The 16,234-nt window shown below is 43.6% G+C and overlaps 1 protein-coding gene across 2 annotated transcripts in view; it reads left to right on the forward strand.

Moving 5' to 3' along the window:
* SUSD6 (sushi domain containing 6) overlaps nucleotides 1-16,234 on the forward strand; it is a 103,046-nt gene that overhangs the window by 82,460 nt on the left and 4,352 nt on the right. For both annotated transcript variants that reach the window (XM_078335251.1, XM_035260828.3), the window contains exons 3-5: nucleotides 9,450-9,647; nucleotides 10,666-10,804; nucleotides 14,867-15,294. In XM_078335251.1, the coding sequence (XP_078191377.1) occupies nucleotides 9,450-9,647; nucleotides 10,666-10,804; nucleotides 14,867-15,294 (765 nt within the window). The remainder of the gene's footprint in view (nucleotides 1-9,449; nucleotides 9,648-10,665; nucleotides 10,805-14,866; nucleotides 15,295-16,234) is intronic.

Here is a 16,234-nt window from a genome sequence, read left to right on the forward strand (position 1 = left end):
CCAAATATCCAGACATTTCTGAAATAATCCTTTTTCTTTTTACCAAAGCCTTTACCTATTCCAAAAATCAGAGATAAGCATTTAGTTTGCTTCGTGAAAATTTTATCAGTGCCTGATATGTGCCAGGCATGATACAAGACACTTTCAAGTTTGTAGTTTTGTTAGTCCTCTAAAAAACCTGTGGAGATGAATATTGGCTGCTAAGGACTAAGACTCAGAGGAGTTACGGCAGTTGACAAGGCTGCAGAGCAGGCCCCTGGGTCATACCCAGATTCATCTGTCTCACCCCTAAGACCATGCTCTTACTCCAAGTGGTTCTGGTCCTGTTAGGTAGGCAGTGTATTTTCACAGTTAGGTACCAATTTTGAGAACACAAATTGTACCCTGGAGTGGGATTCTCTTAACTGTTGTCTGTTAACGACTCATCTCAAATCAAAACCTATTGTGGCTCATTGCAGTTTAAAAAAAAAAAAAGACAGTGTCTTGAAATGGGGACAAAATTTTGTAAGTCACATTGATTTTCTACTAAGAATTTACTATCTGCTGGATTCTTCAGGTACTAGGGATAAAAAAATGAGCAGAACAAGTCTCGGCCCTATGGCTTAGGTGTATGGGTTGGTGGTTAGTGGGGAAATGGAAGAAGGACCAACCTCTGAGAAAACCTGCAGAGACTACAACATGGTGATAGGTTACAGGTAGGAGTGAAGACCATGTAATGGGAACCCAGAGGAATAATAAAGCTGCTGTTATAGAACACTTAGTGTGTGACAGACCAATTACCAGGTACTTCACCTGCATAGTTGTGATTAACTTTTTGAATCCCCATGTTACAAATGAGGAAACTGGGGAATAGGAAGATTTCCCCAGGACTACCCACCTAGTGGATAAACTGTTGGAGCAGTGTGTAACCCCAGGCAGTTTTAAGTCTCAACCCAAGCTGGTAAGCTCCACTCCGCTGCTCATAGTTTCTCTCTGTCCATGCCTGGGAAGGTGGCCTTGGAACCTTGAAGATGAGTGGGGTTCCAGCTGACTGCATGTCCTTTCAGGCCAGGGTTTCCAGGCTGGGAGAGAAGCACTTTGTACTGAATGACTAAGGACTTTAGTGGCTTAGGTTAAATTAAAGCACTTTATTTTATTGAGTCCTGCCTCAAACATGAAAACTCCAGGTGACAATAAAAGGAAGTGCATGTTGGCTCTGAGGCCCCTGGCTGGCATTTTTCCTTTCCTGTGAGGTGGAGGAAGTGAGGGGCCCAAGCCTAAAATAAGATGGACGGGCTCCAAGGCCTGTCCCCTCTGTCAGTTGCTGGTCTTCCAGAGGTGGGCTTAGGCTGAGCCTCTCTTAGGAAAACAGTGGTGGGGGCCTGAGAAGAACAACAGAAAGTAGCCTGAGCCATGAGTGGTTTCTCCCTGTGTTCTCCCACCCCAGCTCTGGTGCCACACCCTGAGAAAGGCGTGAGCTACTGGCTCTCCCCCAGTGAGTGGGAAGTTCTCATGAGAAAAGGGATCCTGGCTGGACAATAGGCTTCCTGTCTGACTGCTGGGAAGATCAGTCTCATAGGAGAGGAAGGTTGCAAATGGCATGAGAAACCATCTCACTTCCCTCTCGCTGTACCCTGTTTTAGACTTGACTATTTGAGTGGGGAGTCAGGAAGGCAGAAAGCTGGGCAGAGCCATGGACCAGAGCAGCCCTGGATATCTCTTAAGTAGTGGAACTCCTTTCTGTTTTCTGGCTGTCACCACAAGTCTACAGCAGGAATCTGTCTCGACACAGGAGTTTCTGCATGGACAGGATGATCTCTAGCCCCTCACACCTTGTGCTCTATCCAAAACCACAGTGGTTATAGGAGTTTTTTGAAGGAACCTTGGAGAGGTTGTGAGGCCTGCCAACTTTAGACAAATTTGCAAATGTCAGAAGAGTTCTCGGAGACGATCTGGTTCAGTGCCTTCATGTATTGAAACTGATGCCCTGAGTCTATGGGCAGTACCCAGATTGTCCTTGTCACTGGACTCTCCTGTCTGTGGCTCCCTTGTCAGATTATGGGTGTGAGAGAAGCCTGGCTCCAAGACAGGCTGATACTGCTGTGAAGTGGGAATATAGCCTTTTGGGGTTCAAATCCTAACTGTGCCACCCACCTGCTTGGTGAGACTGAGCACGTATTTCAACCCCTGGCTCAATTTGCTCATCTGTGTAATGCAGTAATATGTTTCTAGAGCGTTTTTTGTGAAGCTTAAATGAGTTGCACATATAAAGTGCTCAGACAGTGCCTGGCCTATAGTCAGTGAACATGAGCTATTAGGCGGCTTCAGAAGAAACCTTTTGACCATATCAGATGTGATCACCTGTTTTTTCTTTGTATTTGTCTGAAATGCTCTAATTCCAACTTGCCTGGGAGGCTTTCTTGAGGGAATCACCTCCCCTTTGAAAAAGGCTGTTCACACTAAGGTATGACTCTTTTATGTGCTGTACAAAGTAGCTGGATGTCTCCAAAGCAGGCTGAGCACATCAAATGGGAAAATGAGCCACAGAGCAGAACCTGTCAGGTTTCCTGATGCCCTGCCCCCCTCAGCAGGCCTGGCTTAACTTTTAGTGGTCAAGCTTGCAGCTTAGAAGCCAAAGTTCCTGGTGAATCCAACCCTGCTAATTACAGATGTGTGGCTTGAGGCAGATCACTCAACTCAGCTAAGCCTTACTTTCCTATTCTATAAAGTGGAGAAAATATAGTCCCTGCTTCACGTAGAGAGAGAACTCAGAAGAGTACTTGGCACAGATAATAAACTATCTGCAATAATTACTGTTTTCCTTATATAGCCAAAACAAACAAAACTATATATTTAAACACCTTTGTTCTCTATATTGACCTTGCTTTTGCTGTGGATCTCTTTGCTTCTACAAACCATTGAAGGCTAGAAGTAGAAATATAACCTTTATATATAAGAAAGAGTTTTGAGAACAAGCACATAAATAGTGCTTTTCTAAACAACTTTTTTAGACCTTGAGTTCTAAATGCCTTCTTCTTTCCACATCTTCAGCCTCACATTTCATGCCCTGTGGTGTGGTTCTGAACCTTTTCCTCTGTTTGCAGATCCCCAGACCTATCATCTGACTCCTGGCCAAGGACTCCTAACTGAGACTCTGCTGCTGTCCACTACAATAGCCACTACTAGGTAGCCCCATGTGGTGACTGGGAACTTGAAATGCAGTTAGTCTGGGTTGAGATGTGCTATGAGTGTAACTGGAAAGGGATCCTGATTCGGACCCCAAGAGAGGGGTCCTTAGATCTCCCATAAGAAAGAATTCAGGGCGAAGCCACAGAGTTAAGTGAAAGCAAGTTTATGAAGAGAGCAAAGGAATAAAAGAATGGCTACTGTATAGACAGAGCTGCGACATGGGCTGCTGGACTGAGTGTATTTATAGTTATTTCTTGATTATATGCTAAACAAGGGATAGATAATGAGATTTTTGGGGAAACTGAGAATTTCTGGAACTGAGGGTTCCTCTCCTTTTCATACTATATAGGGTAACTTACTGATGTTGCCAAGGCATTTGTAAACTGTCATGGTGCTGATGAAGAGTGTCTTTTAGAATACTAATGCATTATAATTAGCATATAATGAGCAGTGAGGACGACCAGAGGTCACTTTCATCACCATCTTGGTTTTGGTGGGTTTTGGTCAACTTCTCTACTGCAGCCTGTTTTTATCCGCGGAGTCTGTGACCTCCTATTATCCTGTGGCTTGGAATGCCTAACCTCCTGGGAATGCAGCCCAGTAGATCTTAGCCTTATGTTACCCAGCCCCTATTCAGATGAAGTCACTCTCGTTCAGATGCTTCTTATACAAGTGTACAGACTACTATGAGAAAAAGAATAGAAGATATCTCATTAGTAAATTTTTATGTTGACTCCATGTTTAGATGTAATCAGTCATGTATTTTTTTATATGTTGGGTTAAATAAAATATTAAGATTAATTTCACTTGTTTCTGTTTATTTTCCTAATTGGCTACTAGAACACTTTAAATTACATCTGTGGCCATATGATGTTTCTGTTGGACAGCTCTGTGCTGGGTTTGTGATTTCCATCCATTCCTTCCTCCTCTCAGTTTTCACTCTTTTTCTTCTTCACCCCAGGCTATTAGAAAAGCTCATATTTGAGCAGTTTGTGTCACATTTAACACTTCACTGGTTTAGCATAGAGATGGCTGTGATCATGTCTGTCTTCTCTAGGTTATAGGTTTTTCAGGGGACATGGTTCTGTTACTGGAAAGAGGTCCATATCCAGACCCCCAGAGAGGATTCTTGGATCTCATGCAAGAAGGAATTCAGGGCGAGTCCATAAAGTGAAAGCAAGTTGATTGGGAAAGTAATGGGGCTGGTCATGTAATCCCAGCACTTTGGGAGGCTGAGGCAGGTGGATCACTTGAGGTCAGGAATTCAAGACCAGCCTGCCCAACATGGTGAAACCCCATCTCTAGTAAAAATGTAAAAGTTAGCTGGACGTGGTGGTGCACATCTGTAATCCCAGCTACTTAGGAGGCTGAGGCAGGAGAATAGCTTGAACCCATGAGGTTGCTGTGAGTGGAGATCCCCACTGCACTTCAGCATGGGCTGCAGGGTGATACTTTGTCTCAAACAAATGAACAAATGCACTATAGATAATTTAAACACAACCTCCCCCTAAGCAACCCTAATTCCTTTGAGGCTACATGCCTGTCACACTGATCTTTGTATTCCCTACTTCCACACCTTGTTTTGAAGGGGCTCAGGTATTTGTTTTGTTTGTTAAATTGAATGCTTTGACCCTGGGGGTGCTTTCCTGGAGCTTATTTTGCTTTGCTTGTTTTGGAATATGGTAAGTTTGTTTTGTTTTCATTTGCCTCCTGAAAGTCTGGCCTGCAAACCAACAAAAGCAGGAAACCTTTAGAAGGGCTGATGAGGGTCCTCAGCAGTTGGCTTAGGTTGAGGGTGTCAGGCTGAGGCCTTGGAGGTGGTGGAAGTAGCAACTAGATCTTTTTGTATCTCATCTGCATTGTTACCAGGGTGGACTTTGACTGAATACCTACTATGTGCACTCCCTGTGCTCACTGAAAGCCTAGGTGGCTGTGGGACAGAACAGAAAGCAGAGAGGAAGCTAAAGATAATTCATTGGTTTTTTCCTCCTCTGTAAAGTTGTCTGGCTTTTTCTTTCTCTTTTTAAAATTATGTGGCACTGCCTAATCAGTTGAGTTCATTGTCTTCTCAGAGTTAAGTACGGAGCTTCCTTCTGTGAACCTGAAATTGTCAGAGAATGATCCTGGTGCACAGATCAAGACAGTTTCTTGCCTAGGACTGTGGCTTCTGGAAGCCACTGGGCAGCTTATTTGCCATGTGGGTTTTGCTTTTTCGTAGTGTTCTTCCCAGGCATCACTAAAAGGGTCCTCTTCAACACCTGCTGTTGGCCAGGACTCTGCCCTTGGTCAAGAGGATCATACTTTTTCACTTGTTCTTTTTTTCTTTTTCTTTTTTTTAGACAGAGTCTCACTCTGTCGCCCAGGCTGGAGTGTAGTGGTGCAGTCTCAGCTCACTGCAACCTCCACCTCATGGGTTCAAGCAATTCTTGTGCCTCAGCCTCCTGACTAACTGGGTTTAGAAGTGTGTGTTGCAACACCTGGCTAGTTTTTGTATTTTTAGTAGAGATGGGGATTCCCCACATTGACCAGGCTGGTCTTGAACTCCTGACCTCAAGTTATCCGCCCACCTGGGCCTCCCAAAGTGCTGGGATCACACGACAAGCCTTTGAATCAGGAGCAGCATCTTATGACATACTTCAGCTTATTTTCTATGACCTTCATAGATATGCATAAAATAATTTTTATGCTGAATTGATTTTCCCATACTGAAGTGGATTGTTGTCCCACAGCCAAGGAAAATTGGGATGTGGACACACCACAGTGAGGTTAAGAGTGGAAGTTTAATAGGCAAAAGAAAGAGAAGAGCTCTCTGCCCAGAGAGGGGTCTTGGAGAAAATGGCTGCCACTTTTGCAGTGAAATGAAGAAGGTTTTATAGATGAGCCTGAGGCAGTATCTCATTTACATAGAGGACGAAAGATTGGTTGGACCAGGTGTGCCATAGTTTAAAAGAAGCTGGCCATCCCACCCAAATCTTTTATTGTGCAGATGGGTTTTCTGCCTGGTGGGCATCATATTGCCTGGTCCTTACTGCACACGTGATGACAAAAAAAAAAAAAAAAAGGAAAGATGGATCCTCCACATTGAACATACCTGGCCGCCAGGTAGCCCTTTTCTATTGGCACAGCTGCTGACATTCACCCTTGCAGGCTTCCAGCTTGCTTATCTATGTCTGCAGCTCGATTTTTTTCAGCCTGGTCTTTGTTGGAAAAGAAATGATCTTGAGGCTGCTTTTCCTTAAAAGAGAAATGTTTAACCCCTTTCCTTAAAAAGGACTCTCTTGCCCCACTATCTGCCTGAATAATTTCTTTCTGGCTCCTGTATCAATACTAGGATTGCTATAATGTTGACATAATCTAACGGGTTTTTCCATCTTACATCAAATTATAAAGTTACTTCTCTTATAATGCTACCCTTCTCAAGAGCCTTCAGTGGCTCCCCCTTTTCTTTGACTGTAATTATAAATACCTCCTTTTGCAAGCAAGGTCCTCTACAAGATGGTTTCATCACTCTTCATGTTATTTTTTTGGACGTCTAAAAAATTATTCAACCCAGCCAAACTGGGCTACTTGCTGTTTTCTGAGCTTAACCTAAATTTTCCCACTTAAGTGCATTTACTTCAAACTGCCACCTCCCTTCTTTATGAAGTGAAGCCTGGTCTGAAATGCTTCTTCCTCGGAGATCCTTTCCTAGGCTCTCTCATTCCTGGTTTGAACTTCCTCTCTTGTGGCACAAATCACATTATTTGATATGTGTGTATAGAGTATCTGTACACACATAAATCTGTGTATAGAGTGTCTTTGGAAGAATGCAGTAGAAACTGGTGCAGTGCCTCTGGAGAGAGGAACCGAGTGACTAGGGGATGGGAGAAAGGCTTGCTTTTTACTGTGCACCCTTTTTAAATTTTACACCATTTATATTTCCCATTCGTTTGTTTTGTTTGTTTTTGGTAAAAGTGTTCTAAATAACAAAAATGTAATCCCTAAAACATTATAAGAAAACACTGGAGAGAATGTTTATAACCTCAGAGTAGAGAAAATGTCCTTAAACCAGAAGCCATAAAGAAAATGATTTTTTAAATATCTGTGTGCACTTAATGGTCATATCCCTATTTGGCAACAAGGACCTGAGGTGCTTATATTTTTATCCTTTTACAGAGCATAGCACAGTGACCCCCTACTCAGAATCAGTAAGTATTAGTTGAATTGAAATTAAATGGAATTGTCCCACTCAAAGATTCTGTGGAGATGTGGGTGGGTATTATGGAAAGAGATACCCAGGAAAGCAGGAGTGACTTTAGAATGAGCAGCTCTTCCCCTGAGACTATCCTTCCCAGGACACTGGACTTGTGTGTAGGTCCTGCCTGCTTTCAGGAGCTGCCCTGGGGTGCTCAGCATTAATTACACTGATGAAATGAATCAGTTAGACACAGTCCAAGGAGAGTCAGAGAGTAAGTCAGGGAGATCTGTGGCAGTCCTGCTGCCCTGAACAAAAGAGGGAAAGTATAAAGGCTAAAGCAATTTACGGAGGTTTCTTTGGAAATCTGGCTGGCCAGCGCTCTGAACTACTTGGCCAAAGTTTAAAGAGCACCAGAAGGAATGTAGGTGCCTGTCTTCCTCTTGTTCGAGACTCTGATGGTGGAGAAGAATAGGGACAAGTTGGGTCCTTAGAGGGGACTGAGGGGGACTTACTGGGGCTTATATCCCGGTTTCAGAGAAGCTGCCAGACTTCTCTAGATTCCTGTGGCACCTCCCCAGCTTTGTTTCATTAATAGCTTTTTTCAATGGCATATTTTCTTTAGTGACATCACCTGAAAAAAAGAAAAAAAGGGTGCCTCTTTTCCCTATCTCAAGTGATAAGCAACTTGAGGGTAGGGAGCCATCATCTCTTTTTCATTTGGTATCTACTCCCCAGCCTGGCCATCAGTCACCTTGCTTAACAGCCATGTGTAGATTGGAAAGAAGCGGCATGGGTGAGAGAGGCTGTGAGGGCTGCCCATCTTGTGGATGAAAAAGTGCCTTATCTTAGACAGTCAGGCACTCCCAGTCACTGTAGGCTTGTTAGAGGAAATGAGAAAAAGAAAACGACCATTCTTATTCTCATACAGATGTCCTTGTGATATTCAGGATGGGGGTAGGGTATTCGTCAGCAAAAATTGAATTTCCTTTGGAAAACTTTGTCTTTCCTACATTCATGACTGCCTGGCCATTCTGCCCCAGCCCAACCTTCCAAACAGTGATTCTTTTGTGCCCCCACTTTTACTGTTTTGGCTGGTAATACCCAAGCAGTCCACTCCCTGGGGGCTTCAGTTCTGCAGTGTCTGTCCATAGTGGAATCAGAGGCTGTCCTTTTCTTCCTCAGGGCCACTCAGACCTTCCAGATCCTCTGACTTACCATTACTGCAACTTATTGGCTCCTACCACACCTAGACACTGCCTGCCATCTCCTTAACTGACCAGTTTGAAGAGGGCAAAGGGGAGGTAACCTTGACACCCACACCCTTTAAAGGCCACGCAGCTCATGAGGTAGAAGCAGTGTCTGCTGGTGGAAAGAGCACAGAAGATTGGACTGTGATCCCAAGCCTGCTGTTTACCCATCTGTAAGCTTGGCTGAAAGTCACTTAACGTTTGTGGCCCTCAGTGTCTTCATCTTCAAAGGACAGTAACGATGACTGTCTCACAAGAGTTTTCAGAACAAATAAGATAGGACAGTCTGTATATCAGTGGAAAATGTGGGATTTATTATGGGATAGAGACAGGTGGCACCATTGACTACTATAGTCAGAGAATGGAAGATGCACAGGGGTTTGGGAAGCCTCCCAGGGAATCTTAGCATACATCCCTTCTCAGGCCAAGAGTACATGTTTTTATTATACTATGGAGTCTTTTCTGACATTCATAGTGGAAACAGGCCAACTTTTACCTCCTTTCACTCTGATATATTGTGTGTGTTACAGGCTTTATTAAATACAGGCTTTATTAAAACTGTATTATGTCTAGATCTCTATAGGTTCAAGACTTTAGAGTCTGTCTTTCAGTTATTGATGGAATTATCTTAAGACATGGTGGGGAGGAAGGGGGAAACATTGCAACCAGCCAGATTTCCACTGTTGCCAGCATACTTTCCCTCTGTCAGTGGCAATCTGAATTTCCAGGGTTTAGTTAACAGCTCCTCCAAGGAAAGGGCTCTTTGCTGCTCGTGTGTTTCCTGTGGAGGTCTTCAGAGCTGCATCACCTACTGGATACCTCACCACTGTGCACCTGCTCTCTCCCCATCTTTGCAGTGTGCCCCCTACCACCGGAGCCAGAGAATGGTGGCTACATCTGTCACCCCCGGCCCTGCAGAGACTCCCTGACAGCGGGCAGTGTCATCGAATACCTGTGTGCTGAAGGCTACATGTTGAAGGGTGATTACAAATACCTGACGTGTAAGAATGGCGAGTGGAAACCAGCCATGGAGATTAGCTGCCGTCTCAATGAGGGTCAGTCTGGCCGATGAGAAAGGGATGCTGCTGGGGTTCTGCTTTCTGTTAACTCACAGGATGCAGTACGTGCTTCCTCCAGAGCACCCTTTGCTGTGGTGCAGCCCAGCCCCACTTGATGCTCTGCAGCCTCCCTTCCTTGGGACTTCATGTCTTTGTGGAAGATACTTGAGGTTGCTAGTGCACGTCGTATTACATTTCACTGAGCCACTGAGGCATCTGCCCTGCTCTGTAAAGCCCCTTTGATGTTTAAGATCTCTTGTTTGCCTGGCCAAGTGTTGGTGACCCTTGACCATATTCTGCTATCATGATGAATGTAATGCTAATACCTTCCCTAGTGTCTCTTCGGTTTCATTTTTCCTTGAATGAAGCTACAGTCTAGCTGGACAAAAGACCTCCCACCCTTCCTGCGTCCTCCTGTCTTGCGTGACAGGAAAATCCAGCTGCTTGCAGGAAAGTGTGTGTCATATGACCATCTTTGTGCTTCCCACTCAGGCTTCAAGACCAGAGCATGTTTAACCCATGACACCCCAGAAATGGGTGGGAACCAACCTGAGATTTATAACTAAAGCTGTGGATCTTAGGATAAGGTTTTACTACAGCCCAGCTTCTATAAATTAATCCTGCCACTTGGGGAGAACATAGGTAGAACTTAAGTTGGTGGAATGATATACCCAGTTAAATGGTCGATGTTTATAAACCTGCTTTTGAGGATGATATCCAAGTGGTTTATGAAGGTAAAATCTCTAGGGTTAAGTGAGTTTATGTATCAGATGGACCTCAAAGATTGGAAGTGAACAGAATTTTTTGTTTAGGAAACAGGAAAGGGAAATGGTCCTTTTGCAGAAGGACTGTGTATACATAGGTCATTCTAAGCTGTTATTCCTGAAATGACCCTGAACACAGGATGTCTGTATTGCACCATTCATGGGGCATTTGACAAGATCAGCTGTGGGGCCCATTAGCTCTTTTGTGTATTTGGGTACAAAATCCTTCTGATGATGGCTTGTTTTTGTAGACAAAGATACCCACACATCACTTGGGGTCCCCACGCTGTCTATAGTGGCTTCTACTGCCAGCTCCGTGGCGCTCATTCTCCTCCTCGTGGTGCTGTTTGTCCTTCTGCAGCCAAAGCTGAAGTCTTTCCATCATAGCAGGTAAGCCCAGTGGCAGTGTTGCTGTGAGACAGGCAGGTGCAAGCATTACTATGGGGGCCAGTCTTTGGTGGAGGGTTGCTGGTGGCCTGCCAAACTCTGTAGGTCTGTGTGTGCTCAGAGAGTGGGGAGGGCCCTGCCATGTGTTAAACCTTGGATGTGCCTAGTATTGTGCTTATTGCTTTTCGTACATGATCTTAATCCTCATAGGAAGACTGCAGATGAGGAAATTGAGGCTCAGAGAGGTTAAATTATTGACTCAGAGTTATACCTCTAGGTGATAGCAGAGCTCAGAACTGAGGTGGGGCACAGTGGCTCACACCTGTACTCCTAGCACTTTGGGAGTCCAAGGTGGGCGGATCACCTGAGGTCAGGAGTTTGAGACCAGCCTCACCAACGTGGTAAAACCTTGTCTCTACTAAAAATACAAAACAATTAGCTGGGCATGGCGGCACGTGCTTGTAGTCCCAGCTACTCAGAGGCTGAGGCAGGAGAATCGCTTGAACCCAGGAGGCAGAGGATGCAGTGAGCTGAGATTGCACCACTGTGCTCCAGCCTGGGAAACAGAGTGAGATTCCCATTAAAAAAAAAAAAAAAAAGTACTGAAATCTGTTAAATTCCAAAACCATGTCATTTCCCCTACACCAGTGGGTCTCAAAATGTGGTTCCTACAGTATCAGCATCATGGAACTTATTAGGACTAACCAAATGACCTCTGGGGGTGAGGCCCGGTGATATTGTTTAACAGGCTGTCCAGGTAACTTGATGAACACTTAAGTTTGTGAGCCACTATCCTGTACTCCTGGTTCCCAGTCCTGACTGCAATATAGAGGGCTGGGGGAGTTAAAAACAAATATCAACCCTTGGGCCTCCATTCCTATTCTGATTTATTTGGTTTGGAATGGAACCCTGGCGTTCACTTTTTATAAAAAGCTTCTGAATTTTTCTCTGCAGCTAGGATTGAGAACCACTGCACCACACTGAAGAGAAACAGAGGAAGTGGGTTTTCTTGCCCGCCTTTATCAGTTTCCTTTTCCAGTATAGTGCTTTAGCCGCAAGTTATCTAGGGACGGGGAGCATGAAGGGCAGAGCCGATGGTGCTGGCCCTGAGTGGATTCCTGATGATAGACTTTTTCTTCTAGGCCATTGTGGCTTCTGCAGTTGCTTTGTCCTTCCTGGCAGTTCCTCAATCGCTCTTGAGGTGTAACATTTTTTACATATCTTCACTGTCCTTCATCAGTCAGTTTTAACTCACAAACATAAAGGGCCAAAGTAAACTGCATTCAGTAAAATGTTCCAAGTTTGGATTTACAAACAAGGACTAGGCTAGATTTAATTTCTGTATACTATGTGTGATTTTCTTTCTTTTTTTGGGAAGAGGCTAGCAGTTATTTTTAAAGGCTATTAATAGGATGAAGAGGATTTGAAAGGGATAGTTTACTTGAAATAATCAGTTTTCATCTAAAGTCAAACTGATTAGTTACGCATCTCATCTAAATTAAGGAGTTTTCCTCCCTGTAGTTAACTTGTAAGTTTGTTAAAAGTAACTGGCTAGTTTTGCTTGATTTGAGTAGAGGGGAGATTTGGTTTTTATTGTAGACCCCATTTAAATTTTGTACTATGTACATATATTACTTTTTAAGCCAAAAAGCATTTTGAATAATAAAAGTCAAGCACATGCTAGTGTACAGACTGCGTTCTATTTTTTCTTTTTCTGAGATAGGGTCTCATGTTACCCAGGCTGGAGTGCAGTGGCATGATTACAGCCTACTGCACCCTTGACTTCTCTGGTCTCAGGTGATCTTCCCACCTCAGCCTCCCTAGTAGCTGTGACCACAGGCATATGCCACCATGCTCAGCTAATTTTTTTTGTATTTTTTGTAGATATGGGTTTGCCATGTTGCCCAGGCTAGTCTTGAACTCCTGGTCTCAAGCAATCCTGCCTACCTCAGCCTCTCAGAGTGCTCCCATCAGACTTTCCCTTCCTTCCAAAAACCTCTACCGCTTCTCTCCTCACAGAGTATACATTATTAGAATCAGGTAGCACAGATTTTACTTCCAAACACAGGTGAAGAAATTGAGAACTACGTACAACAATCTAGCAACAATAATATGGTCCAGCAGCAGACCATTTGTATTTCCTGATACGATGAGCTGAAGGGACACAGCATCACCTAGGTAGTGTTCTTGGCAAAAAAAAAAAAAAGGCCTGAATCCAATCCTGAGGAAACTATTAGACAAGTCCAGATCGTGGGACATTCTTTGAGACAGCTGGCCTGGACTCTTGAAAAAACAACAATAAAGCCAGTGTCATGAAGTAAAAACTATAGTGGACTGTTTAACAGATTAAATGAGATAAAAGAGACAGGACAATTAAATGCAATGTGTGATACTTAATTGGGTCTTGGATGAAAACAAAGAATACTGCAGTTGAAGTGGATATATTTTTTGGATAGTTAGGAAAATTTGTGTTATTGTATTATACCAATGTTAAATTTCTGGGATCTGATAATGTAGTTCAGGGGGAAAAAAGCATGTTTATGTGTATAACAAAAGTGATCCCCAAAAAAGGAATCCACATGAATATGTCTCACATGTATGATGTGTAAAAGAAGCCAGAGACAGCTGTGTACTCTCACAAATTTCAGAAATCAGAAGAATTTTGTTCTGACTTCTAGTCCAGTATCCCACTTTTAAGACCACAGTTCTTTTCTGTTTTTTTAACAGCCTTATTGAAATATATTCCATATACCATTTTAACCATTCAGATAAAGGTTAAAAATATGTACAACTGTCTGGACATGGTGGCTCATGCCTGTAAACCTTTGGGAGGGGGAGTGGGAGGATTGCCTGAGCCCAGGAGTTCAAGGCCAGCCTGGGCAACATGGTGAAACTCCTTCTCTATAAAAAAATTGACCAGTTGTGGTGGTACATTCCTTAATCCCAGGTACTTGGGAGGCTGAGGTGGGAGGATCACCTTAGCCCAGGATGTTGAGGCTGCAGTGGGTCCTGGTCACACTGTTGCACTCCAGCCTGGGCAACAGAGTAAGACCCTGTTTCAAAAGAAAAACAGTATTTTATTTTAAAAAAAAGTGTGTGTGTGTGTGTGTGTGTGTGTGTGTGTATAAAACAGTGTTTTTCAAAGAAAAAAATACTTATATATATATATGCAAAACTAAGCCATAGTGTTGAAGGATTCATGTTTAGGTAGTAGAGCTGTTAAAATAAAAAGCAAAGAACTTATTTCCATGAAAGTCTGGATAGTGGTTACTTTTTGTGGTGAGGCAGTGGGAATGATTTTGGGACAGGTGCAAAGGGTCTAGGCCCTGGGCAGTGTTCTTTTTCTCGGCCTACATAGGGGTTTTATACCAGTGTTACTTTTGGAGTAAATCAGCTAGATGTACATAGATTTTTCTTGTATTCTTTTCTGTAATTGTGTTCTAATTTTTTTTAAGTTGACAAAGTAAAAAAAAAAAATCAAGCCATATGGCTGAGTCAGAACAAAATTCTTCTGATTTCTAGTCCAGTATCCCACTTTTAAGACCACAGTTCTTTTCTGTTTTTTTAACAGCTTTATTGAAATATATTCCATATACCATACAATTTACCTATTTAATATGTACAGTGAAGTGGTTTTTAGTTTATTCACAGATACATGCCACTATCATTCTCTCACTTTCTTATCTTAGCTGTGCTGAATGAATGCTTTTATTTCTAGGTCTCTAGGCTCCTAGTTTTTCCACAGGACCAGAGGGCCAGGTGCCTGTCTACCCCATTTTTGGAGGGTGATGGAACTGGATTCAAATCCTAGCTCCATCCTTTACCAGCTTTGTGATTGTGGGCAAGTTAATTAACTTCTCTGAGCCTCATTTGCGTTCTTGGTGAATCCCTACCTGAAAGGGCTTAGGTGAGAATCCGGTGTGATAAAGTGTTTAAAATTCTTAGTGCTTTGCCTGGAACATAGTAAGTGCTCAAAAATGGTGGCTGCTGCTATTATTATTATCATACTTGTTAATCTGTGCATTTATTCTAGTTCATCCTTTGTCTTTTCCTCCTTCACTCTAGGCGTGACCAGGGGGTATCTGGGGACCAGGTCTCCATCATGGTGGATGGAGTCCAGGTTGCACTACCATCATACGAGGAGGCTGTTTATGGCAGTTCTGGTCACTGTGTGCCACCTGCTGACCCCAGAGTACAGATTGTGCTGTCAGAAGGGTCTGGGCCCAGTGGGAGGAGTGTGCCAAGGGAGCAACAGCCGCAGGACCAGGGGGCCTGCTCTTCTGCAGGTGGAGAGGATGAGGCCCCAGGCCAGTCTGGACTATGTGAAGCCTGGGGCTCTCGGGGCTCAGAGACTGTGATGGTACATCAGGCAACCACCTCTTCCTGGGTGGCCGGCTCAGGGAACCGCCAACTGGCACACAAAGAAGCTGCAGATTCAGAGAACAGTGACATACAAAGCCTTTTATCCCTCACATCGGAGGAGTACACAGATGGTAAGTGGTCTGAGCTGAACATGAATTTTTAGCTGCTTAGGGTCCTTGCTGGGAGTGAGGAAGGACTGTGAGCCTCTAATAATTAGTATATTTTTAGCAAAAAAAGATGGTACCTGGGGTATTTGCCTACAAAATAGAATTTCACCCTCAGAGTACTGAGTAGGGCTTTGGGCTTTCTATAATGAGACTTTTCACTGTTGCTTGTGAATTCTGATAGTTTAGAGACTCTCAGGCCATTCATGGTCATAGAAGCAAAGAAGTTGGAAATTTTTGAAGGCACATCAAGTTTATGGAGCTTCCTGGTTATCAACAGCTTGCCTTTTTCTTGGTTGGCCATTAAATAGGAGCCATTAAATAGTTGACCCAGGTTTGAATGTGGAAGCTAGTAACTCCACGGACACATATTGTGAGATGTGTTTAAGTGTATATCATGGCCCTTATCTTCCCAAGGAGCCAAGGTGGGGTCCTCTTCCATGCTACCTAGCTTTGTTTTGTGTTTTGAACAAGCATTTTGAGAGCCCATCTTTAGGTTTCAGGGGTGATACAGAGAAATATGACATATGCCATCTTCCTCTGTGGAATATCAGTCATTTGGGAAGGTGGTGAAGCCTATAGTCAAGAAGTAACAGAACCAGGAATTGTAGCATCTTTGTCAAAATGAGGGGTTCAGAAAACAAGACACGCTGAGTCAGTGAGTTCCTTGCAGGCCATGCCTGAGCTGTTTGGGACTGATAATACCCTAGGAAGTTGAGAGCCTGAGGCTGGTTAGCATATGAAGAAGCTGAAACCAAAAACAGAGGAAGTGATTTATCCAAAGTCACATAACTGGCAGATGGCTTTTTTAGGAGGCAGTAGAACTTAACAGGGCTTTGTAGCCTCATAGGGTAGGATTAGGAGAGAAAGGGAAGTGACTAGACCAACAGAGCTAAGGCAGAGAGGA

Source organism: Callithrix jacchus, chromosome 8 (genome assembly GCF_049354715.1).
Source record: "Callithrix jacchus isolate 240 chromosome 8, calJac240_pri, whole genome shotgun sequence".
Taxonomy (NCBI): Eukaryota; Metazoa; Chordata; class Mammalia; order Primates; family Cebidae; genus Callithrix; species Callithrix jacchus.